This window comes from Suncus etruscus, chromosome 18, assembly GCF_024139225.1.
Source record: "Suncus etruscus isolate mSunEtr1 chromosome 18, mSunEtr1.pri.cur, whole genome shotgun sequence".
Classification (NCBI taxonomy): Eukaryota; Metazoa; Chordata; class Mammalia; order Eulipotyphla; family Soricidae; genus Suncus; species Suncus etruscus.
In genome coordinates, this window is record NC_064865.1 from 27,413,014 (window position 1) to 27,437,416 (window position 24,403).

The 24,403-nt window shown below is 48.6% G+C and overlaps 1 protein-coding gene and 1 pseudogene across 1 annotated transcript; both read left to right on the forward strand.

Moving 5' to 3' along the window:
- Positions 1-13,336: 13,336 nt before the first annotated feature.
- On the forward strand, positions 13,337-23,519 carry PI16 (peptidase inhibitor 16). Its single transcript, XM_049764752.1, has 6 exons — positions 13,337-13,507; positions 17,569-17,790; positions 21,794-21,903; positions 22,084-22,172; positions 22,448-23,077; positions 23,245-23,519. The coding sequence occupies exons 1-6, from the start codon at positions 13,337-13,339 to the stop codon at positions 23,364-23,366; spliced, it is 1,344 nt and encodes a 447-aa protein (XP_049620709.1). The 3' UTR covers positions 23,367-23,519.
- Positions 16,173-16,562, forward strand: LOC125996514 (60S ribosomal protein L34-like; annotated as a pseudogene).
- Positions 23,520-24,403: the final 884 nt, after the last annotated feature.

Consider the following 24,403-nt stretch of genomic DNA (forward strand, 5'->3'; position numbering starts at 1 on the left):
CAAAAAAAGAAAGTGGACTGGAGAGACGGCTCAAAGGACTGGAATATGTGATTTGCCTGTGAGAGCACTGGGCTTAATCCTCAACATCACACAGTTCCCCAAGTACCATTGAGAGAGACCACAGAAATAGGGCTAGAGAGACAGTTTAAGCCATTGCTCCAGCCCTTTGAACTATGTCCCCCAAGTTCTTATCCCCAACAACACTTGATTCCTCAAGCTTTGCTAGATGTAGCCTCAAATCAAACTGAAAGCAAACAAATTTAAAAATTTGAGGCCATAGATGTAGTTCAATAGTAGAACACTTACATGTGTGGAAATCTAGATTTCATCCCTAGCATCACCCAAATATAGATTAAACATAAGGTTTAATAAACTATGACACAGAGAGATAACATGGAGCTTAAAGTGCTTGCCTCTAGGCAGCTGAACTCAGTTCAGTCCCTGGCACTGCAAAGTATTCCATGAGCACTGCCAAGAACGATCCCTGAGCACAGAGGCAGGAATAAGCCCTGAACACGGAGGCAGGGATAAACCCTGAGCATCGCCAGGTGTGACCAAAAACCAAAAAGAAAATGTAATCAATTTCTGTGACAGAAGAAAAACAAATTGAAGTAGGCATCCCCCACTCCAACCCACCCCGTACACAAATGAGTTTCTAGACTGGAGGATGGTACGGTGGGTGAGGTGTTTGCTTTGCATTCTGCGGACTGCTTCTGCAACGTGGAACCTAGAAAATGGCTCAGTGGTTTAGGAAGTGCCAGGTCAAGCAAAATTCTGAGTTTAATCTTAGCCACCACATAGGCACCAAGAGAGTTCTTACTGTCCCAGTGTCTCCAGGGAAGAGGAAAGAACACAGAATTGTTAATAAGGTGTTCTTTTTAGAAGGTGAGGCCCAAGTTTCCACAGATGAGGAAATCCTTTGATGCTTCCCCTCCTTCCCCAGTTGTGTGAATTACACTATACTGACTGACACCACCAGAGTCTGGGTTTCCTTGTTTTGGGAGTGCTCCTGTGGGTCTCAGCCTTGAATACAATAGGACATTGTATTCTCTTTTGTTTGTTTGCTTTTTTGTTTTGTTTTTTTTTTTTTTTTGAGCCACACCCTGTGATGCTCAGGGGTTACTCCTGGCTATGTGCTCAGAAATCACTTCTGGCTTGGGATTCATATGGAATGCTGGGAATCGAACCCAGGCCTGTTCTGGGTCAGCTGCGTGCAAGGGAAACACCTTATCACTGTGCTCTCATTCTGGCCCAGGACACCATATTCTTACACATTTGTTCCAAAATTTTTTGGGGGGGCACCCCCAGCAGCGCTCAGGGGTTACTTCTGCTGCACTCAGAAATCACTCCTGGCAAACTCAGGAGACGATATGGAATGCTAGGGATCTAACCTGGGTCCATCTTGGGATGTCTGAGCATAGGGCAAATGCCCAATCAATGTACCATCGCTCTAGACCTGTTCCCAACTTTGAAGACATTTCTCCTGACATTTGGTAACTCTTGGTAGCAACAAGAGAGAAGGAATCTAAAAAAGTCTTGCAGGGCCAGAAAGATATCATAGTTGTAGGTTGTTTGTCTTGCACGTGGCCAACCCAGTTTCAATCCCGGCAATTGCCAGAAGCAATTTCTAAGCACAGAGCTAGGAGTAACCCCTGAACACTGCCAGGTGTGGCCCAAAACCAATAATAATAATAAATAATAATAATAATAATAATTAAAAGTCTTGCAATGAAAGGAACCTCCTCCCCAATTCTATCTGCCTGAAGAAAAGTCTTTATTTGTTTTTCCTAGGACCAGTTCTGCTCTTTTCATTGCAATTGCATTCTTTATCTTAGGGAAATAATGTTGTGTTTTTCCTTTTGGTGAGGATTCACTTACACACTGTGCTAGAGGGACTTGAGACTACACCCATAATATTCAGCCAACTGGGCAGTTGGTTCATTGCTTGGGGTGGCAGTGCTAAGAGCCACTAGGGCCACTCTGGCAGATCTCAGGGGAACTTCAGGGCTACACCCAGTGGTCTCTGGGGACCATGTGGTATGGTACTGGAGGTCGACATGAGACCTCACACAAGGCATGTGTTCCTGACTTTTGAGCAATCTTCCTGTCCCTGAAGGTGTGTTTTATTTAAGAAATGTTTTTGGCTAGAGAAAGTCAGGATTGTAAGGAACTTGCCAGGAACACAGCCCCAGCTCAGTCCCAGGCATCCCACATGGTCCTCTAAGTACCACCAGGAGTGATCCCTGAACACTGCCAAGTGAACTCCAAAACTGGAAAAATTAACAAAAATAACATTAACTTAAAAAAAATTTCCCTGTTGGAGTTATATTCATTCCTTGGTTTCAATTTCTTCTACAATGGGTAGGGCTCTCTTGCCTTTCATGTAGCCAACCCAGTTCCCAGTATAGCATAAGGTCCCCTGAGCTCCATCAGGAATTATCCCTGAGCACAAAGCCAGTAATAAGGCCTGAGTACAGCCAGGTGTGGCCCCCAAACAAAATCCAATAAGTAAATCCAAAAATTAAAAATGACAGTAGGGAGAATTACCAATATCAGGTAAATTTCAGATGCATATTCCTGAAACAAGGAAGGAAGGAAGGAAGGGAGGAAGGAAGGAAGGAAGGAAGGAAGGAAGGAAGGAAGGAAGGAAGGAAGGAAGGTGGAAGGAAGGAAGGAAGGAAGGAAGGTGGAAGGAAGGAAGGAAGGAAGGAAGGAAGGAAGGAAGGAAGGAAGGAAGGAAGGAAGGTGGGAGGGAAGGAAGGAAGGAAGGAGGGAGAGCAGAAGGAAGAGGAGGATGAGGGACATTCTCAGTACAGCTTTGCATGCAGGAGTTTCAGTTCTATGCCCTCTGCATGCTACCTCTCTATCCACCCCATTCCACCCTACCCAGCACCACAGGAAGTTGCCCCAATTTAAGATAAAAAATGTTTATCAGAAGAACAAATTTAGAGTCTCTAACTGTGCTGTCCAACACAATTGCCATACACTGGATGTGGGTACTGAAAGGGAACTAACAACTCTGTGCAGTTCTAGTCAGGTTAGCTACAGTGCAAGTGACTGAGAGGCATATCTAGTGGGTGCCGATCTGGGACACTCCCACAGCCAGAGTGCCCTTGGGCAGCACTGAAGTTTCCAAGCACAGTCATAGCATAGCATGCATGGCACAGGATGCAGAGGTGTGGTGGTTGTGGTGGTGGAAGGGGTATCTGTAGTGTCAAACCACAGTGGTGACACTGGGGACGGGAGCATTTGGGCAGAGAAGAGATGATGGGGTTTCCTTAGTGTCTCAGACCAGAAAAGGTTGGGGGTCTGTGTTTATATTTTTATGTACCCAAATGGGTCATAGCTAAGCTTTATTATTGTTGTTATTTAGCAGCAGTAGGGCTAGAACCCAAGGCCTCCCACATGCAAGGCTGGTACTCCAGTAAAACATGTTTATGGGACTGGACATGAAGGACCCTAATAGAGACTGAACAGTGGACAAGACAGGAACTGAGCTGAATGGTTTCTTCTTGGGAGGCTGGGACAGAGTGGCGGGAGGTGCATGGTCAGTGCTTCCTGCAGCCTCTCCCTGATTGCCCTCAAACTTCACCATCCGCCTCCTTGTTGCCATGGTTACGCAGCCCAGCCATGGCAACTGAGACTGGGTCAAGCGGGCCTCCCGCTTCTCAATCAGCCATCCCCAGGCTCCTGCTTGCTCAATGTCAGCTCCCCCATTCTCACCACCAGCCCCTTCCACACCTCCTCCAGCCAGCTCCCACACGCAGCCTAGGGAGCATGAGGTTCAGGGGGCCCGGACAGCTAGGCTCCATCAGGAATGTCTGCTCCAGGATGCCAGCAGCCTAGGGGAGGTCTGGGCCAGGCGCCCGGTGCTGCTACAAGTCTAGGGCATTGGCTGAGTGTGGCATGTGAGAGGGGAGAGGAGCTGCTGTCGTCACAGGGTCCCCGGGCCTGGTTCTGATTTGGGACTGGCTGGATAAACAGGTTCTCCTCCCTGAGACTTTAGGGCTCCACTGTGGGGAGCCGGGAAATGCTTCCTCATCAGAGCCCCTCAATCTCCATCTCTGGAGCTTGAAGCCACATGTCTGAAGACTGGGTAGGCCCCTCAGCCCCCAATAAGGCACCAGAGACCCTCCTGCCTTTTCCCTGTCAATTCAGAACAGCTGCCATGTGTTTAGTGTCACACCTCTGACAACCTCTGAGTCACCCCAGCAAGGTTCTGAGATAGTGGTTATTTTTTTTTTTCATTTTAATTTATTTATTAATAATTTAGTTTTTGGGGTCCAGAGAGATGGCACAGCAGTAAGGCATTTGCTTTGCATGCTGCTGACCCGGGACGGGCCCGGTTTAATTCCTGGCCTCCCATATGTCCCCCATGCCCGCCAGGAGCGATTTCTGAACACAGAGCCAGGAGTAACCCCTGAGCATCGCCGGGTGTGGTCCCAAAACGAATCAAATAATAAATAAATAAATAAACTGCTTTAAAAATTTAGCTTTTTGGCCACACCCAGTGGTGCTCAAGGACCCTGGTTCAGGGATCACTCCTAGTGCAGTTCAGAGGGGCTAGAGACCAAAATTGGGATGGCCATGTGCCAGGCAAGTGCCCCTCCTGCTATCTGTCTGGGCCTGTCCCATTTACATAGGAGTATAGTGAGGCCCAGATGGTAGAGAATTCACCCACCTAGCGGATAATAATCAGGAGAAGGTCTTGGACTGACCCCATAGAGCTTGCGTATAAGGCTGTTGCTCTGCATGTGGCTGGCCTGGGTTCAGTTCCCAGTACCACATACAGTCTCCCCATAAGTGGCCGTTGAGTGCAGAGCCAAGAATAAGCCTTGAGCTCAACTGGATGTGCCCGCTGTATGCTCGCCCACCAAATGTAGCCTATGGCTGCCAGGTGTGGACCTCTGTTCTCTTAAATTTTTTTTTTTTGCCCCACCTCCCCAGCGCTCTGTTCTCTTAAATTTTTCTCTCCCTCCCTCTACCCATTTCAAGAGTCTTCGTGAGTCTCTTCCTCCCAGCCTCTTGGGCTCCCCTCAGGGTTATTCCGTCTTCTGTTTCTTGCTCCTCAGCTCTTCTCATAACTCCTCCATCTCCTTCTTAGGTTCCCCGTGCAGCCACTGAGTGAGTCCACAAGAACCAAGTTCTACCATATCAGATCCCACCCTGGGATACCCCACAGCTCTTTTCAGGGGAATAACTGTGTGCAGAATGACTGTGTGCAGTGGTTCCAGGGAGAAAGGACTGGAATGAGGCCTACAGACTTTTATTATCCAGGATTCCTACTTTATTGAGGTAACAGTGACAAGAGGGAGGTGTTGGGAGTGCCAAAGATGATGAGGGTGGCAAAGCCTAATTCTACAAACAAGGTAAATGCAGGCATTGGGATGCTAAGAGACTTCAGACACCCCACCCCCAACACAAATCCCAGACCAGCAGTAATGACTACCCTTTGCATAGAACTGTTTCAGAGCTCCCCCTTTGTTACAGCCTCCTGGCAATGCAAGACACAGAGGCCTTGGAGAGTCCCTGGCTGCACATCAGAGCCAGGCCAAGAGGAAGCTTTCACTTCCTGAGCCAGAGCGATAGTACAGTGAGTAGGACATTTGCCTTGCATGCAGCCAACCTGAGTACAATCCTTAGCATCCCAAATGGTTCCCCAAGCCTGTTGGAGTGATTCCTGAGTGTAGAGCCAGGAGTAAGTCCTGAGCACCACGAGGTCTACCTCTTCTAAGCAACAATGATGACAGCGATGACTACTACTGTAAGAGCGCTCACTTCCTTTACTGAATGCTAAAGAGGGTGCAAGGCCAGGTCTGGGGAGGTGGTACTGCGGTAGGGCACAGGCCTGGCTTGTGTAAAGTCCTAGGTTTGATTTCCAGCAGCACCAAAAGGAAAAGTAAAAACAAAAAGAACTTCCCAAGGGGCCGCAGTGATAGCACAGTAGGTGAGGCATTTGTCTTGATCACTGCTGACCCAGGTTTAATTCCCAGCAGCCCATAGGGTCCCTTAATTTTCACGAGTGATTTCTGAGTGCAGAGCCAAGAATAATCCCTCAATGTGACCCAGAAACAAACAAATCAAAAAACCTTCCCAGAAAGGGTTTAAAAAATTTTTTGGGATTTACCAAGAAATCTGGAAGAAGAACATTTGTTTTTATAACATTTCCCATCCAGAACAAACAAGCTGTTTCATAAAACATCATAAAATGAGACAAGGCTCAACAGTAAAGCATTTGCCTTGCATGCGTGAGACCCTGCCTTCTATCTGTAGCAAAAACCAAATTAAATAAAAAATAAATGGCAAACCTATCTGTCAGAGAACTAGTGTCTCAAATATATAAAGAACTCTCCCTTTCTGACTGGAGCAATAGCACAGCTGTAGGGTGTTTGCCTTGCATGTAGACGACCCAGGACAGTCTGGGGTTCAATCCCCAACATCCCATATGATCCCCCGAGCCTGCCAGGAGCAATTTCTGAGTGTAGAGCCAGGAGTAACTCCTGTGCTCTTCAGGGTGTGGCCCCAACCCCGCCCCCCCCCCCCCACACACAAAAAAAACCTCTCAGAGCTGGAGAAACAGTACAGTGGGCAGAGCATTTATCTTGCACATGGCTGACCTGGGTTCAGAACCTAGCACCCCATTTGATCCCCCAAGCCTATCAGAAGTAAATTGTTTTTTTCTTTTTTGTTGTTGTTGTTGTTGTTTGTTTTTGGCTTTGGGTCATACCCAGTGGCACTCCTGGCAGGCTCATGGGACCATAAGGGATGCCAGAGATCAAACCCAGGTCAGCCATGTGTAAGACAATTGTCCTACCTGCTGTGCACTGTGCTATTGCTCCGGCCCCTTCAGGAGTAATTCTTGAACATCACACCTAGAAGAAGGCCCTAGATGTGGCCCCAAAATCAATATATGTACATATATATTACATATACACACAGACACATATGTACATATATACACATATATATAAAGAACCAATAAGGCATGAACTAGCTGGACAGATAGTACTGATGATGATGCAGATGTTAAGGCATTTGCCTTGAGCATGAATGACCCTGCTTTGATCCCTAGAATTGCAGATGGTCCCCAGGAGTGCCAGGTGTGGCCCCAAAGCACAAAGTCATGGACTGACTTGTTCTTCACTGATAAGAAAGGCAAATTAGCACAGAAAAGGTGGTCACTTCCATGCTATCTCGGAAATGCCCATTAAACCATAGCAAGAATGCCCCACACCTATGCAGCTAAGCAGCTGCCTCCATTGCCCCAGACTGTCCTTAGTGACTTCAAGCACACTAGCTTTTGCTCCCAGCAGCATGCTCCCACAGTTTCAGAATCAGGGAGGGGGCAGGGTCCTTGACCCTTCAGTGGCAGAGAGAGGAGCAAGCCTTGCCTCTTCCTACCTCTTGGGGCCACTAGCATTCCTGTGTTTTTCCTCAGCCTCCAAGTAGCTAGCCTACCATGTGTCTGTTTTCACACGGTAGTCCCAGATTCATGTCTGCTATACTTGATCCATCCTAACTCTACATCTATAAAGATGAGCTTTCCACATAAGGCCATATTTATTGTCCTGAGGACTTTCACATTAGTGTGTGTGTTTGTGTTTAGACATGTGTGTGGTGGGCGATATTTCCACCACAGCATAGCTATAATGAAATAGATCATTACACATGCAGATAAGGCTGAGAAGAGCTGGATCTTTCATATATGGTGGCTAGAAAAGCTTGGCAATTTGAGTGTTTGAGGATTTGTTGTTGTTGTTGTTGTTGTTGTTGTTGGTTTTGGTTGGGCTTTTTAGGATCCTATTCAGTGGTGATTGGGGGCTACTCTTGGCCCTGTATTTGGGGCTTGCTCCTGGTGGTGACCAAGAGATATTATGGTGCCAGGTTGGGGACTGATAGGCCCCAGTCCACTGAGTTCCCTCTCCAGCCCTTGGCATTTTATATATAATTTAATATGCACTTTCAACTGAAGTGATAGTACAGTTTGTAGGATTCTTGCCTTACAAGTAGCAACCAACCCCCAGGACAGTTCCCTGAGAATTACCAGAAGTGATCCCCAAGTGCAGAACCACAAGTAAACCCTGAGCACCACCATGTGTGGCTCCAAAACAATAATAAGCAAAATAAATGAATTAATATGTACTTTTCACACAAACCAGTAATGGCAAGTGCCTTAGACCCTGTACTATCTCTGTAGTCTAACTTTGGCATCTCTAAATTGTGGAATATGACTCAGACACAGAAAGGAGTGGGCGGGTGATACCTGCCACAGACTAGATGGCGTTTGGGAAATTATGTTTGGTGGTGAAGCCAGATTACATGCTATATCATTCCTTTTTATAATGTACTCAAAGGTAAAGCAGTAGCTATGGAGATAGGGGTGTTGCTGGGGAGTAGAATGAAGGGTGGAGGCACTATTACAAAGGAACAAAAGAGGGAGATGCTTAAACTATGCATCAAGCAGGGGATAAGGCTCAAGTGCAGAGCACTTGTCTTCATGCTCTAGGGCTTCAGTTGATCTTCGGGACCACAGACCTCTTTTTTTTTTTTTTTTTTTTGGTTTTTGGGTCACACCCGGCGGTGCTCAGGGGTTACTCCTGACTGTCTGCTCAGAAATAGCTCCTGGCAGGCATGGGGGACCATATGGGACACCGGGATTTGAACCAAGCACCTTTGGTCCTGGATCGACTGCTTGCAAGGCAAACGCTGCTGTGCTATCTCTCCGGGCCCGAGACCACAGACCTCTTGAGCACCACAGGGAGTGGCCCTCTGGAAGTAAAATGTCTGTCTAGATCACTACACAAATTACTATACGTATCTGAGGTCAAACTAACTACAGTGCCACACAGGGGAATCTGCACTCAGTAGGTCAGATCTGTCACTAAAAGGCTAGAGAGATAGGATAGCACAGTGGTCGGCAACCTGCGGGTTGCGAGCCACATGTGGCCTTTACGCTTTTAATTTGGCTCTTCTGTGTGCCGGGCGGCCACTCCAGGAGTCAGGACTCCACTCCTAGCCTGTCAGTGCGCGCTGTGTGTGGCTCTCAAATTAAATTTCAATCGTGGTTTTGGCGAGATTTGGCTCAGTTGAAAAAAAAAGATTGCCGACCACTGGATAGTAGGAAGGATGTTTGCTTTACACACTGCTGACCTGGGTTTGATCCTCAGTATCCCGTATGATCCTCTTGAGCACTGCCAGGAGTAATTCCTGAGTGCAGAGCCAGGAGTAGGCCTCGAGTACACTGGGATATGACTCAAAAGCCAACAACAACAACAACAACAAAATCAATAGCTCAGCTTACCGAATAGTGGCAGTTCTACACCAGGATTCTACACAGAGCCAGGCTGCTCTTACATCCCATGTCACCATTAGGGAATACCAGGTAAAGAATGCATAAGGACTCTCAATATTGTTTTTGTGGCTTTCTGTGAATCTATGGTTCTTTACAAATAAAATATTTTAAAAAGTAGTTACGGGGGCTGGAGCAATGGTAAAGCAGGTAGAGCACTTGCGATGTTCTTGGATGATTCTGGTTAGCCCCAGCACGTTAGCGTACCCCAAGTCCCACCAGCAATGATAGTTGAGTGTAGAGCCAAGTGTAAGTTCTGAGCACCAAATAGATTTGGCCCCAAACAAAATGAAACAAACAAACAAAACCCAAGGTACTTATTAAGCCAAGACAATAGCTCAGTGGGCTAGAGCGCATGCCTCATAGATATCCAGAACTGCACAATATCTTTAGTACCAGGATACCAGGATGTGGGTCTAGTGGCCCCCAGAACACAGAGCTGAGCACCAGGACTGTTAGATGAGTATCACTGGGTATGACCCCTGGGTGTCCAAGCACCAGTGGAAAAGCCCTCTCAAGGGAATTCTGAAAGATAAATGAGATTGGGTGTGTCACAGAGGTAGAGTACATGCCTCAAAGTGTGCGGGTCCTCCAAGTAGCCCCTGCCTTTTCTTTCTGGCAAAAAAAATGGTCCTGCTCCTCCACCAAACTCCAAAAGAAAATAATGGTGGCTGATACCTCTGGAACATTCTCAGAAAGGGACTTCCCTTTCTGCATCAACTACTACAGACCAGCCCTACCCCTGGCCCTTCAGACATAAATAGCCCAGCTCCACAACTTAACCTTATCAAATTTCCAGGTCATCAACTTTTTTTCAGATCTATAAATCGTGGTGCACATGGCCACATGCTGCAGTGAGACACCTCAATATTTTATAGTAGTGTCTGCCCAGTAATATCACAAGGAATCTGATGGGCACTTTACATAGTAACCTACTAAACCCAGAAAGCCTAAATAGTAACACAGAAGGCTCAACTAGCATTAGCCCAGTAAATCCTTAGACACTGACTTTAGTAACTCTGTGGAGAGAAAAATAATCATTTTAAATTGACCTTTGTTGATCTAAGTTTTGATAATTCTATTTGCTTTTGTGTTGGAACAAACAATATGAATTAGATTTATTTGCACCTGCATGAAGTCAAGCTGTGGTGGTGAGTGAGAAATTGGGAACACTGGTGGTAGGATTGGTGTTTGAACATTTCATGCCTGAAATGACTGGATTATGAACAATTTGGTAAATCACAGTGTTATAATAAAAATTAGAAGAAAAATAGAAAAGAAGAAAAGGTGGGGCCCGGAGAGATAGCGCAGCGGCGTTTGCCTTGCAAGCAGCCAATCCAGGACCAAAGGTGGTTGGTTCGAATCCCGGTGTCCCATATGGTCCCCTGTGCCTGCCAGGAGCTATTTCAGAGCAGACAGCCAGGCATAACCCCTGAGCACCGCTGGGTGTGGCCCAAAAACCAAAAACCAAAAAAAAAAAAAAAAAAAAAAAGAAGAAAAGGCTATGAAATATTTTTGTTTTTTAAATTGTTTTGGTTTATTATTTTTGTTTTTTGGGCCACACCTGGTGTTACTCAGGGGTTACTCCTGGCTCAGGATGCCAGGGATCAAACGAAGGTCCGTCCTGGGAAGTCATGTGCAAGGCAAAATGCCCTATCTTTGTGCTATTGCTCTGGCCCCTGAACATTTTTTATTTCTTTTAATTTAATTAATTAATTAATTAATTAATTTGTTTTTTGGGTCACACCCGGCAGTGCTCAGGGGTTACTCCTGGCTCCATGCTCAGAAATCGCCCCTGGCAGGAACAGGGGACCATATGGGATGCTGGGATTCAAACCACTGTCCTTCTGCATGAAAGGCCTTACCTCCATGAGATCTCTCCGGCCCCATCTTTTATTTTTCTTAAAACCCATAGATAAGTGAGATTATTCTGTCTCTCTTTCTCTCTCTCCCTCTGGTTTATTTCACTCAGCATAATAGATTTCATGTACATCCATGTATAGAAAAATTTTATGCCTTCATATCTCCTGACGACTGCATATGGTCCCAAACCACCAGGAGTAATTCCTGAATGCAGAGCCAGGAGTAACCCCTGAGTATCACCAGATATAACCAAATGCCCTCCAAAAACCAATCCCACAAAAGAGCTAACTCCTTGGAACCAGAGAGAATATAGAATAACAGAACTTACCTTGCATGCTGGTTCAATTCTTGATTCTACATATGATTCCCTGAGCCCTGCCAGAAGTGACCCCAGAGAACAGAGGGAGGAGTAAGCCCTGAAGAGTCATCAGATGTGTCCCCTCTCCAAAAAAAGAATAAACTCCTTTAACTCTGCACTAATCCCTGGGAACTATCATTCTATCTTCTATGAATTAAAATACTCTAAGCCCTCTCATGTAAGTAGAATCATACACAATTACCCTCTTGCACCTGATTTATGTCCATGAGCATGCTGGCTCCCAGCCCATCCATATGCTGCATATTTCCATATTTCAGCATCTGCTTCCTTTGTAAATCTGTTCCAGAACACCTTTTGTTTTTCCATGCCTTTGTCCATGTGCACTTGGATTCTGTCTACTGTTGGTCCATTGTGACTAGTGCTGCTATGAATATTAGTACACAGATACACTAGTGTTCACATCTCTGCTTCTTTACATTCCATGTAAAGAAGATCCTACTTCCCAGATGTAGGATCATCAGATATTTTGGCTTTGCCTTTTTTGAGGATTCGACCACCATACTGTGTTCCACAGAAGCTGCAACTTTTTACTCTCCAAGCAGCAGTGTACAAAAGTTTCAGGTTCCCTCTGTCCTTGACAGTAGTAGCTGTGTGTGTGTGTGTGTGTGTGTGTGTGTGTGTGTGTGTGTGTGTATAGGGGATGGTTGGGCCACATCAGGCAGTGCTTGTCACTCTTTCTCAGGAATCATTCCTGGTAGTATTCAGGAACCTATATGCTGTGCCAGGGATCAAACTCAGGTTGACCACATGCAAGGCATGCACCTTAACCCCTGTACTCTGTTTTTATAAGTTAGTGACTGTGAAATGACTCACTGTCTTCAGCCCAAGAGGATTGCAAGATCCCACTTCATTGGGCATCTCAAGTATCTTCACATAAGAGCCAAATATATATTTAAGGTAAAAGGCCCTCGAGTTGCTGAGTTCATGGGGACAGCTGCTGCGTTTCAGGGACAGCAGCTCCCTTCCAAATATACACCCCAGAGGCCAGCTTAGGCCCTGTCATGTAGGGGTGATGAAGGTGGTTTCTTTATGGGAGGGGTTTGAGGGGGCCACACCCGGTGACGCTCAGGGTTACTCCTGGCTATGAGCTCAGAAATTGCTCCTGGCTTGGGGAACCATATGGGACGCCAGGAATCCAACTGCCGTCCATCCTAGGCCAGCTCGTGCAAGGCAGACGCCTAACTCTAGCGCCTCTAGTGCCACATGGGTGAAACTACCCGTGAGGTTTTTTCTTGTGTTGGGGACCCAGTACCAGGTGAAACAAGATTTATGAGGTTGGCCCATCCTTTATCAAATGGCTCTTGTCCTCCTCCATCCTCCACCAGCTACTGGTAGCACCTTCCTCTTGTCACTCAGTCTTCGGGAAAGTGTCTCTGGTTTCCTTCCTCTCATCTGGCCTCACCCCCTTGTGAGTGCAACTCATTGTAGGCCAGCAGAAGTTACTGGGATTCTGCCACCTGTGCACAAGTCTCTGTGGTGCCCATTCAAGAGGTTCCCCAGAATTCAGGCCTGAACCTCTGTTACTTGAAGAAAGGCTTTTGCCACAGACTCCAGGAATCTGGGAGTGGACTTCCCTCTGATCAGGACCTGAACACCCAGCCCTGCCCTGAGACATTGTGTGAGCCAGCAGGCCCTCCAGACACAGCCCCTCCCAGTCGGCCCAGCCAGGGTGGTGCTTGTGTGGGAAGGACTTTAAATCCAGCTGCCAGACCCCTGGTCGGGAGAGGCAGAGAGGACTGGCCATCATGCACAGTTCCCACTGTCTCCGAGCGCTCCCGCTGCCTCTGCTCTTCCTGCTGGCCTGCATTTCAGGCCTGGCTGCAGCGCTGACTGAGGAGGAGAGGGACGTGATGGTGCAGCTGCACAACTTCTACCGGAGTCAGGTTGAGCCGCCGGCTGCCAACATGCTGCACATGGTGAGTATGGCCCAGGCACAACCCTGACAGCTGCTCCCCACCAGGCCTCCCACCCCTCCAGAGCTGCAGAGATGCCACAGACATCTCCAGTTAGTGACAGGCCCGTGATGTCAGAGTTTATAGGTCCCTGTAGGTCAGGGGTCTCAAACTCAATTTACCTGGGGGCCGCAGGAGGCAAAGTCGGGGTGAGATAGGGCCGCATTAGGGATTTCGCTTACCGAATATTCGCAATAAAAAATCGCATTAATAAGAAAAAAATCGCAAAAAATCACATTAAACATTTGCATACCCTGAACGGAACTGCTCAGGGTATGCGAATGTTTAATGCAATTTTTTCTTACTAATGCGATTTTTATTGCGATTATTCAATAAGCGAATAATCGCAAATACTGCGATATTTGAAGGCCAGCCGCAGGCCACAAAATGTTGTACGGAGGCCACAAACGGCCCGAGGGCCGCAAGTTTGAGACCCTTGCTACAGCTCCATAAGGTGGTCGCCTTATACAGATGAGCAAGTGGACTCAGGTGCTTGAGTCTTCTGATCCCTGAGGGACCAGGTGTGCTGGACACAAGCTGCCAGAACCAGGCCTGGGAGCTCCAACTTCTGCTTTGGTGACCTCTTCCCTGCATGTCCTAAAGCACATGGCCTTGGGAGGGGGCACACAGGAACCTCTGTCACCTTGCAGGGAAGGTCCTCAGATGCTTTCCAAAGAGAAGAGATGGAGGCAAAGTGAGTCCCAGAGTCCCTGAGAAGAAAGAGGAAGCTGACAGGCAGGGTTCCGAATCCCACATTCACCTCTGTCCCAGTCGTCCATAAGGCCTGTCCCTGAGCCCAAAGAGATGTCTCCATTTCTCATCTACAAAATGGGGTCACAGAGTGACGTTTAGCAACATAGACTGAATTCACAGATTGAATATTCAATGGGGAGAATGAAATATGAAATCTCAAAAAAAAAACACATATAAGGTTCATGAAGTTTAGAAAGATATAAAAACATAGTGAGATGACAATGATAGTTGGAGATGATCACTCTGGTCAATAACTGGGTGCTGAAAGAAGGTAAGTGATGTGCATAATACCCTTCCAATAACAGTATTGCAAACCACAGTGTCAGAGAGAGAATGAGAGAGAGAGAGAGAGAGAGAGAGAGAGAAAGAAAGAAAGAGAGAGAGGGAGAGAGAGAGAGAGAAAGAGAGAGGGAGAGAGAGGGAGAGAGAGAGAGAACAGAAAAATGTCTGCCATAGAGGTATGCAGCAGTGCGGGGACAATGTGAGAGAAACTGGAGACATCGGTGGAAAACATGATGGCTGAAACTCTCCAGCATCCCAGAAGGAATCGGGGCCCACTGGTCTGTCCCTTTCTCCCCACTTTAACCTCACCCACTGGCTGCCTGTGGCCCCAGTAGAACATGCCAGCATCTGAGGTGCTTGACTTCTGCTCCCTCTCCAGCTGCCTCCCCTGCTCACTTTTCCCTTTGCCACAAAAGTCAGAAAGGTCACCAAGCACTTTGTCTTTGTCCAATATGTCCTGCCTTCTTGCTTTCACTCCCACAATACCTTCAGCTCTCCAAGCCTTTTTGCTTCTCCACTGCCTTGTCTTTTCGCAGTTAACTCGGCACCCTCTTCTCTACACTTAGGTTTGGCAGTCTTTCTTGGGCGCCTGTGTCCCTGGCCGGAAGGACAGATCTCAGGTCATGGGAAGCTGGATTAACTAGATTTCTGGCTGAAGGAGTGAGGAGGGAGTTCTGGATCCCATTATAAGTTTGCTTGGCCTTCCTGAACGTTGATGGCCTGGCGGTGACTCTTGCTCCACCCTTAGGGGATAGCCAGCTGCAGGATCCAGACAGTCCCATAAGGTGCCAAGAGTTGGGATAACCCTGAGGGATGGGTTTGTGTGGACACACCTACTTCCCACCCATTCGGGTTCTGGGAGCTGCTGCGGGTGGGTGGGAGCCGCTGGCTGTGAGCGCCCCACTGCTGTGACTGTGGACACCCCTCCCATTCTCTGTGTGTTTTGGTCCCAGATCGCTGGTTCCTGAGGTTCTTGCCAACTCTGGTAGTGGTGGGAATGGGGGGGCAGGATGGACTAGAAGCTCTTCAGGGAGTATGGAGAGGTCATTGCCTGATACCTGACTCAGTGCTGGCATTTGATATTTCTTTATTTTGGGGGTGAGGATCATGGACTAGTCACAGGGGTCTCAAACTCTCAGCCCACGGGTTGTTTGTGGCCCTCCGTACAACATTTTGTGGCCCTGCCCTAGAGGAATCTTTTTTTTTTGTTTTGTTTTGTTTTAGTTGTTTGGGTCACATCCCCCAATGTTCAAGGCTTACTACTGACTTTGCACTCAAGGATCACCCCAACTTTGCCTCCTGCGGCCCCCAGTTAAATTGAGTTTGAGACCCTAGTGGCTCCTGGTTCTGCACTCAGGGGTCACTCCTGATGGTAATAATGATTAGTGACTGAATCAGCGCCGTTTCCCCTCCAAATCCCCGCTGTCATTTCTCTTCTGGACCCTGGAACCCACCACTAGAGACATTCCTAAGGTCTTAAGGCTCTCAGCTGTTCCTAAAACCCTGAGGATTTTCACGCGTCCCAGGACCCATTTTTGTAGGCCACATGGTCACCTTCTAAAAGCAAGATGCCGACTTCCGGGACGGTGTCTTAGAGGCCTTCAGAATGGTCCAGCGTTTGACATACCGTCGTAGGCCTACAATACAGCCTCCAACAAAACGAGGCTGTCCCGAACCCCTGGGAATAGGATTGTTTACCTTTATACCAAAAAGGTAGGAAAGGCGCCCAAGTCCGCATGTGGTGTGTTTCCTGGCTGTGAGACCTAAAGTTCTGAAAAGACTATCTAAAACAAAGAAACATGTCAGCCGGGCCTATGGTGGCTCCATGTGTGCTAAGTCCGAGACAGGATTAAGTGTGCTTTCCTTATAGAGGAACAGAAAATCGTTGTGAAAGTGTTGAAGGCACAAGCACAGAGTCAGAAAGCAAAATAAAAAATGGACCGTTTTTTGAAGAATAAAATTAAAGGCTTTAAAAAAAATAAAAGCAAGATGCCATTCACTCCCTCGCCTGTATTCCTGGGCACCACCTGAGTGAGGGCGAGGACAAACAGCCTGAGGCTACCTGGCGCAACCCTCACAGCAGGTGGCTCAGACAGATGCTTACAGCCCCCCTAACCTCCCTCTGACTACCACAACTGAGGTCTCCACTGAACATAGGCCCCATGGAATCTGATAGACATGTGCGCCACCTACCCCCAGCCCCGACCTCTCTGAAGGCCTTGGGGAAAGGATGCTCAGTTGACAAGCGTTGAGAGTACCGAGGATTAGCACTCAGCAGGAAAGCCTAGAACTGGTCAAGAGTAGAGCTGGGCCCGCAGTAGTACAGTGGGCATGATGCTTGCTTTGCACATGCCAACCGGTGTTTGATTCCTGGCACTGTACATGCTCTTTCAAGCCCCACCAGGAGTGACCTCTGTGCTCAGAGCCAGAAGTAAGCCCTCAGCACTACAGGCATGCCTTCCCTCAAAAAAAAAAAAAAAAAAAAAAAAAAAAAAAAAAGAAAAAGAAAAGTCACAAAGGTTTGGCTAATTCCAAGGAGAGCTGAGAGTGGAGTCCCGGTTTCCTAAGTCAGCTTTATGGTTGTGGGTGGAAGGCGGGCAGGGCTTTGAATAAGCAAGCCTTAATTAATACACGTGGACTGTTTTGAGCTACGCAGGGTGCCCTGCGTGGGCAGGGGGCATGCTGTCCTCTTTCTTGGGCACCATGAATGCCAACATGGTCTTGAGCATCTCATTCACCTTCCCAAAACCCTGGGAGAGTTCAGATCGGTTCGGCAGCCTGAGATCACACACCGGGGGCAAGACCCTCAGTTTAGGGCGCCCACCTACCCGCCCTCCTTACACAAGCCCACAGGGCACCTACTTGTCCAGACCATGGCAAAGACGCCCCGCCGAGGAGGGCCCCGGAGACCCCCCGATCACCCTCAGCCTTTTCTCTCTGGCCCCCACACGTGCCGTCCTCACGTCTCTCCCGTCCCGCCTTGCCCGCAGAGCTGGGACCCGGAGCTGGCCGCCTTCGCCAAGGCCTACGCCGAGAAGTGCGTGTGGGGCCACAACAAGGAGCGGGGCCGGCGGGGCGAGAACTTGTTCGCCATCACCGACCGGGGGCTGGACGTGCCCCTGGCGGTGGGCGAGTGGCAGCTCGAGTACAAGCACTACAACTTCAGCTCCAACGCCTGCAACGAGAGCCAGATGTGCGGCCACTACACGCAGGTGCGCTGTGGGTGCGTGTGTGTGAGAGAGACCCAGAGATGCTCAGTACATTCACCTGGCTCTGTGTGTGTGTGGGGGGGGTGTGTGTGTGGGTGGAGCGGACGTGGTCTTCGGGTGGTCGTGGCCGATGCAGGTGGGTGGGGCCACCTTGTTTCTCCGCTGGGGGATCTTCTACCTTGAAATGCTCCCCGAGGGGCCGGAGTGGTGGCACAGCAGTAGGGCATTTGCTTTGCACGTGCTTACCTAGGACCTAGGACCGCGGTTCGATCCCCTGGCGTCCCATATGGTCCCCCAAGCCAGGAGCGATTTCTGAGCACATAGCCAGGAGTAACCCCTGAGCGTCACCTGGTGTGGCCCAAAAACAAAAAAGAAAAAAAGAAAAGAAAAGAAATGCTTCCCGAGAGTCTAAAACGCTTCCACCACAAGAAATGTGTCCCCCAGACCTCTGATGCAGTCCTGCTCCTCCCACATGGATTTCTTTCGATTCAACCCCTCCCCCCTTGAATTTGGGCCCACACCTGGTGATGCTTAGCGCTTACTCCTGGCTCTGCATTCAGGTGGTGTTGGGGGTGGGGGGGCCCTATGGGAAGCCACATATTGAACTGGGTCAGCTGATGGCAAAAGCCCAACTTGCTGCACTATCACTCCAGCTTCTCGATGGATTTTTCAAAACAGAACAAAACAAAACAAAACAAAAAACACCATCAGGGGCCAGAGAGAGAGGAAAGAGAGCTCACTTTGCGCGTAAGCACTGTGGTTCCATCGCCTGCACAGCATATGGTCCCTAGAGTCTTGCCAGGAATGATCCCTGAGCAGTCAGGAGCAAGCCCTGAGCGTGCACATCCACATCCACAAAACAAATATGAAACCAAACACAATGATTTGAAAACCTTGAAGGGCTTGACATCAAAGGGAGGAGTCACTTAGAGGAGCCTGTTTCCAATACTGTAGCTACTGTTCTGAGCCTACTCAAGTCCTGCCCTTGCTTTCAGTCCCAGCAGAAAATATCACTCCTCCCTCTGGAACTTCAGCAGGTTTCTTGGCAACTGAATTGCTGTTTCTAGAGAGATAGCTCAATGGAGCTGATGCTTTACATGCAAAGACCCTATCTGAGACCCTATCCTGTATAGCCCCCCCCCCCAAGTACCAAGATGGAAAGTAAGGAGACTCTGAACACTGCAAAATGTGGCCCCATATTCAAAAAAGGCAAAAACAAATTAAATCTTTGCTGCCTGTATGCTGGAGACCAATAAAGCATGTCGCTTAATTTTTCCTTTGGCTTTAAATACTTGCAAAGAAGAAAAAAAATTTTTGTTTGTTTGATTTGGTTATATTTTGCATTTAAAAACTGTATGTGTGTGGTGTGGGAGGCAAATTGCCACTGAGCAAAAAGTTCCTGAGTCCGGTCTGTGAGTCTCTCCTCTACTTAAAGACACTTCTCACTTATATCAAAATTCTCATTGCATTTTGATTTTTGTTTTGGGGTAAAGAGCACACTTGGCTGTACTCAGGAGTTACTCTTGGTTTGCACTCAGAGGGGCTCAAGGGAACATCATATGGGATCATATGGGGTGCTAAGGATTAAACCTGGATTAGCCACATGCAAAGAAGCACCCTCCCTGCTGTGGTATCACTCCAACCACCTCTCACTGCATTTTGAATGTTGGTTTGTGATAAGAGGTGTAGGGTGTAGAGGTGTGTGTGGAGGAGTTAGCATGAATGTTATTGAATTATTTTTTTTATCTTCCCTATGCTTATTTACATAACATGAAAATTTTAAAAACGTTTTAAAAAGGGGGCCACAAAAATAGTACAATGGGTAGAACACTTGCCTTGCATGCAGCTGACCAGGGTTTGATCCCTGGTAGCACATATGGTCCCCCAAGGTAATCACTGGGAATGATTTCTGAGTACAGAACTAGGCGTTACCCCTGGGCACAGCTGGGTGTGGCCTCCCCCCCAAAAAGGAAAAACAGAACAAGACATCTTTCCACCCATCCCATCAATTCCATTGTCCAGTGCCCCTTCATGAGGTATTATTTTTAGTGCTAATCTTAGGGAAGGAAATCCCAGCATCACCCACCCAGGTCAGGAAGTGGTGAGGCCAGCAGCCCTCCATTTCCTGAACCTCTCCCCCTCCCTGCCTAGGCACATCTTCCTGTAGGGCTGCTGTCTGCTGTTGTGCCCCAGGGAAGCTCTGTCCCAGTTCCACACTAGCTTTTTCAGGAGCACTGCACATAAATGCCACACAGAAATGCCAGGGTGATGCTCATCTGTGGGACTGGAACATACTCCACTGCCTATTTAGGCAGAAAATTTATCTCCAAGTGTGTGTGCGCGTGCGTGTGTGTGTGTGTGTGTGTGTGTGTGTGTGTGTGTGTGTGTGTGTGTATACAGAAATTAATGGCCATCCAGAAAATTAACCTCATAAGTCTGGAAAAATAGGTCAAAGGCTGGAGCATACACTTCATATGCAGAAGCCCTAGTTGGATCCCTGAGACTGCATAATCCCTTCCAAGTGCTGCCAGGTGATCCTCCCTGGACCAAACAAGTGATATCTTTGCACACTGGGCATAGCAAGGAGGGGGAGCTGATCTCCAGTCATGGTGTGTACACTTTAGTTATTTTGACAATTTGAACTTCACACTTATGTTAGTTTTTGGGCCACATCCAGTGATGCTCAGAAGTTACTTCTGGCTCTGCACTCAGGATCACTTCTGTAGGTGCTTGGGGGACCATATGGGAGATCAGAGATCAAATTGGGGTGAGCTGTGTGCAAGGCAAGTGCCTTACTTGCTATACTAATGTTCCAACTCCTACATGACATATTCCTTGTATGTAGAATAAAAACATTTTTTTTTTTTTGTGTGTGTTTTTTGGGTCACACCCGGCAGTGCTCAGGGGTTACTCCTGGCTCCATGCTCAGAAATTGCTCCTGGCAGGCACGGGGGACCATATGGGACACCGGGATTCGAACCAATGACCTTCTGCATGAAAGGCAAACGCCTTACCTCCATGCTATCTCCCTGGCCCCGTAGAATAAAAACATTTTTACGATAATGTGAAGATAAGTCAGTAAAAGATTATAATGGAGTGGATGAAGACATGAGGGGTCAGAACAATAGTAAATCAGATAAGACACTTTCTTTGAAAGCAGCTGACACAGGCTCAAACTCCATCATCTCAGTGGTCCCTTGAGCCCCTCCAGAAGTGATACAGAGCCAGGAGTAAGCCCTGGACACTGTTGGGTATGTCTGATCCCCAAAATTAGGAATGATGGTACAATGGCCAGAAAATAGTGGTGCTCATCATACCCAACAATGCCTGGAGGTTACTCCTGGCTCTGCACTCAGGAATTACTCCAGATAGTGCTCAAAACCAAACCTAGATTGGCTACATGCAAGGCAAACACCCTATCTGCTATTTTATCACTCTGGCCCTACAGAGAGAATTCTTGAAGGCCTCTCTAAAAGTAAGCTTTTCAAAGGGGGCACAGCCTGTGAAATAAGTCAATAGTTGGCAGAACAATCCTTTCACTACCACCTCAAATCTTGTTACCAGTTTTGTCCTAAAATTGCATGTCATCCTTGGGCTGGAGAGATAGCACAGCAGGTAGGGGTGTTCACCTCACACAATAGACCTGGGTTTGATCCCCAGCACCCTTTAAGGTCCTCTGAGGCCTCTGGGAGTGATTCCTGAGTGCATAGCCAGGGTAACCCCTGAGTACTGCTGGGTGAGGCCCAACTGCCCTACTAATTGCATGTCCCCAAAGACTTGGGTTTGGGGGGGGCAGGAGAATTGAGGGTAGAGGGCACTCTGGGAAGGGCCATTGCTGTTGGGAAGCAAGCCCAGGATCCCAGCACACAACACATGCTCCATCCTTTAAGCCTTTTCCCAGCCCTAAGACACAAAGCTTCCAGGCTCCAGGATCCCTCTCACAGCCATAGAGGTTTGTAGCTCTGGACTCCTTTAAAGCTAAAGATCTGGGTTTACTGTTCTGCAGGTGATCTGGGCCAAGACAGACAGGATTGGCTGCGGCTCCCATTTCTGTGAGAAGCTCGAGGGCATTGAGGAGCCCAATATCCAACTGCTGGTTTGCAATTATGAGCCCCCGTGAGTGATCAGACCCCTGTGGGTAGGGGGTGTGCAGACAGGGCTGTGTGGACAGGGGAGGGCTATGTTGGTCACAATAAGGTATCTGTCCTCTCGGCAGTGGGGCTGTCAGAGCATTCTGGGGCTATGTGTGTAGGTGAGGGACCTTCCTTTCTCCAGCATCCTCCTGGTCTCCTGCAGGGGGAACGTGAAGGGGCAAAGGCCCTATCAGGAGGGAACTCCCTGTTCCCAATGTCCGACCGGGTACCGCTGCGAGAAATCGCTCTGTGGTGAGTAGGGGACAAGATGTAGAGGGGTGCAAAGAGGTTGAAGGGGAACGCAGGGGACAGAAGGATTTTGTGGACTGCAGCCTTGAGGCCTGAAGATCAGGAGCAGAAAATGGGTGAGGAGTCCCAAGGATCCTCCACCATCGGCTGTGTGTTTGTGTGTGTGTGTGTGTGTGTGTGTGTGTGTGTGTTGCTGTTGCTGTTGCTTATAGTTTGGCATGGATGAGGACTATCTGGTCCTGCTTGCAACCTTCATGCCAGTCCATGTCTCCTCTCAGAACCCATTAAGGAGCAGAAAGAAGCTCCGGATATCTTTGAACTGGTACTTGTAGACTCATCCTCCACTGACACTGAAGACTCAGTCTCTAAGAAAACTGGTATTGCCTCTTCCCCAGCTACAAAAACTCCATCCTCCTTGGTAACAAAGACCACAGTCTCCCTGGCAACTCAGGGCCCATCTTCCTTAGCAACCAAAAAATCCCCTCTCATGGCAACAAAGGTACCAACGTCCTTTTCGGCAACTCACAAGATGCCCATCTTGGATAAGGTGACGGCTTCCTCCCCCAGATCCAGCCACACCTCTGCACCCCAGCCCACAGCCAAAGAGGCCAGCAGCACAAGAACGACTTTTATGACCCCCAAGACTTCTCAGCTCCCCAGGATGTCCTTGGCAGGAACACATGAGCTGCCACTCCATGTCCAGGAGGAAACAGAAGTTGAGGCGGAGTTGCTTCTTTCTAGAGAGGGCCTTCATCTAGATTCTCCAGTCCAGGGTGAGCCAGGTGAACCAGAGGTCACACTGAACCACACAGCACACAACTCTGAGTCCTTGTCCATTTCTCCCGACACCTCTGCCACTGCCCATGCCGAGGGTGCCCTGGTCCTCGCCCTGCAATCATCCTTGCCAGGTAAGACCTGGCGCTCTCTTCCTGCTCCCTCTCCTGGCCCCAAACCTCAACACAGATGGCGGCTGGGGACTCTGGCCTGGTTGCTGGGTCCCTATCTATGTGCCTTAAGGTGGCAGGATATCTGGCAAAGGTATCTCCCGGCTAAAGCCCACTTCTGTCTCCCACAGGTGCAGAAGGCCCTGAAAGGCCAAGCGTCCGGTCAGGGCAGAACTCAGGTCCAGACTTGCTCTGGGGCTCCCTGCTGGGACAACTGCTACTGCCTTCCTTGGTGTTGGCAAGAATCTTCTGAGGCAGTCATCACTCCAAGGCCAGGCCTGATGGGCAAACCCTGCCTTGAGAACCACTCTGGACTGCTTTTCTCCAAGGAAGAAGCCACAGCTTTCTAGGCAGGCCTTACTCTGTGGCCTAGCAGCACCCCCATGATCCCAGCTTCTGACCAAACTCCAGGCATTGTTCTGAGCAGTTGTCCCAGGCCACACAGCCTATTCTCAGTTGTCCAGGGCCACAATCTGCTCTCCACAGACTGTTCTCCCCAAACAGAACTAAGGGGTTCTTGGACCTCCACAGCCCTAACCAGTACCCTGATCTCTTGTTTTGGAAGGGCCTCCCCCCCCCCCAAAGGATATCCACCACCCTGTCTGCAGCCCCAAAACAAAGGAAGATGTGCCTCAAATGTCCTGAGGCATAAACATGGGGTGAGGCTGGCTGGCTTCCAGGTGACTGCACACCTGATCCCTCCAGCTTCACCATCTATCTTGGGTTGGGGGGCGGTGGGAGGACCCTGGGAGTGAAACTGATTGCCTGATCTGGGCCCTGCTTACATAAAGGTAGGGGGCTCTTCCTGAGTGCCCCCTCCTGTTTCTTGCCTGGGGAAACAGGGAGTGGGTTGTGAGGGTTGAATAAAAGACAAGCCCCACTCAAGTGGGGTCCTATGGGTGGTAGGTAGGGACTCGTGGAGAGTGCCCCCTTTCTGAATAAAAGCCTGTGAAAAGTCCCTAGGTTTTTGTGCAAGTCTCATTCATGCAAGGCAAATGGCTGTTTGAGAGACCCTAGAGCTTAGAGCTTCCCCAACCAGTGACAATTGCCTCTGGTCCTTTGCACTCTCCAGCCAAGTGCTCCTATAATTGGGGCACCCTCTCTTTCCTTCTTCTTGTCTCCCTCTAATCAAATCTCTAGGTAACCAGCAGAAAGGAGTAAAGGCTTTGGGGAGCCCAAGGGTGCTGAATGACCTTCCCAGCTCTAAGGAATCATGAGGAGACCACATGTGTTCAAGTCCAGGGATCAAGCTGTGACAATGACCTCTTCACACAGGTGGAGCTATTCAGG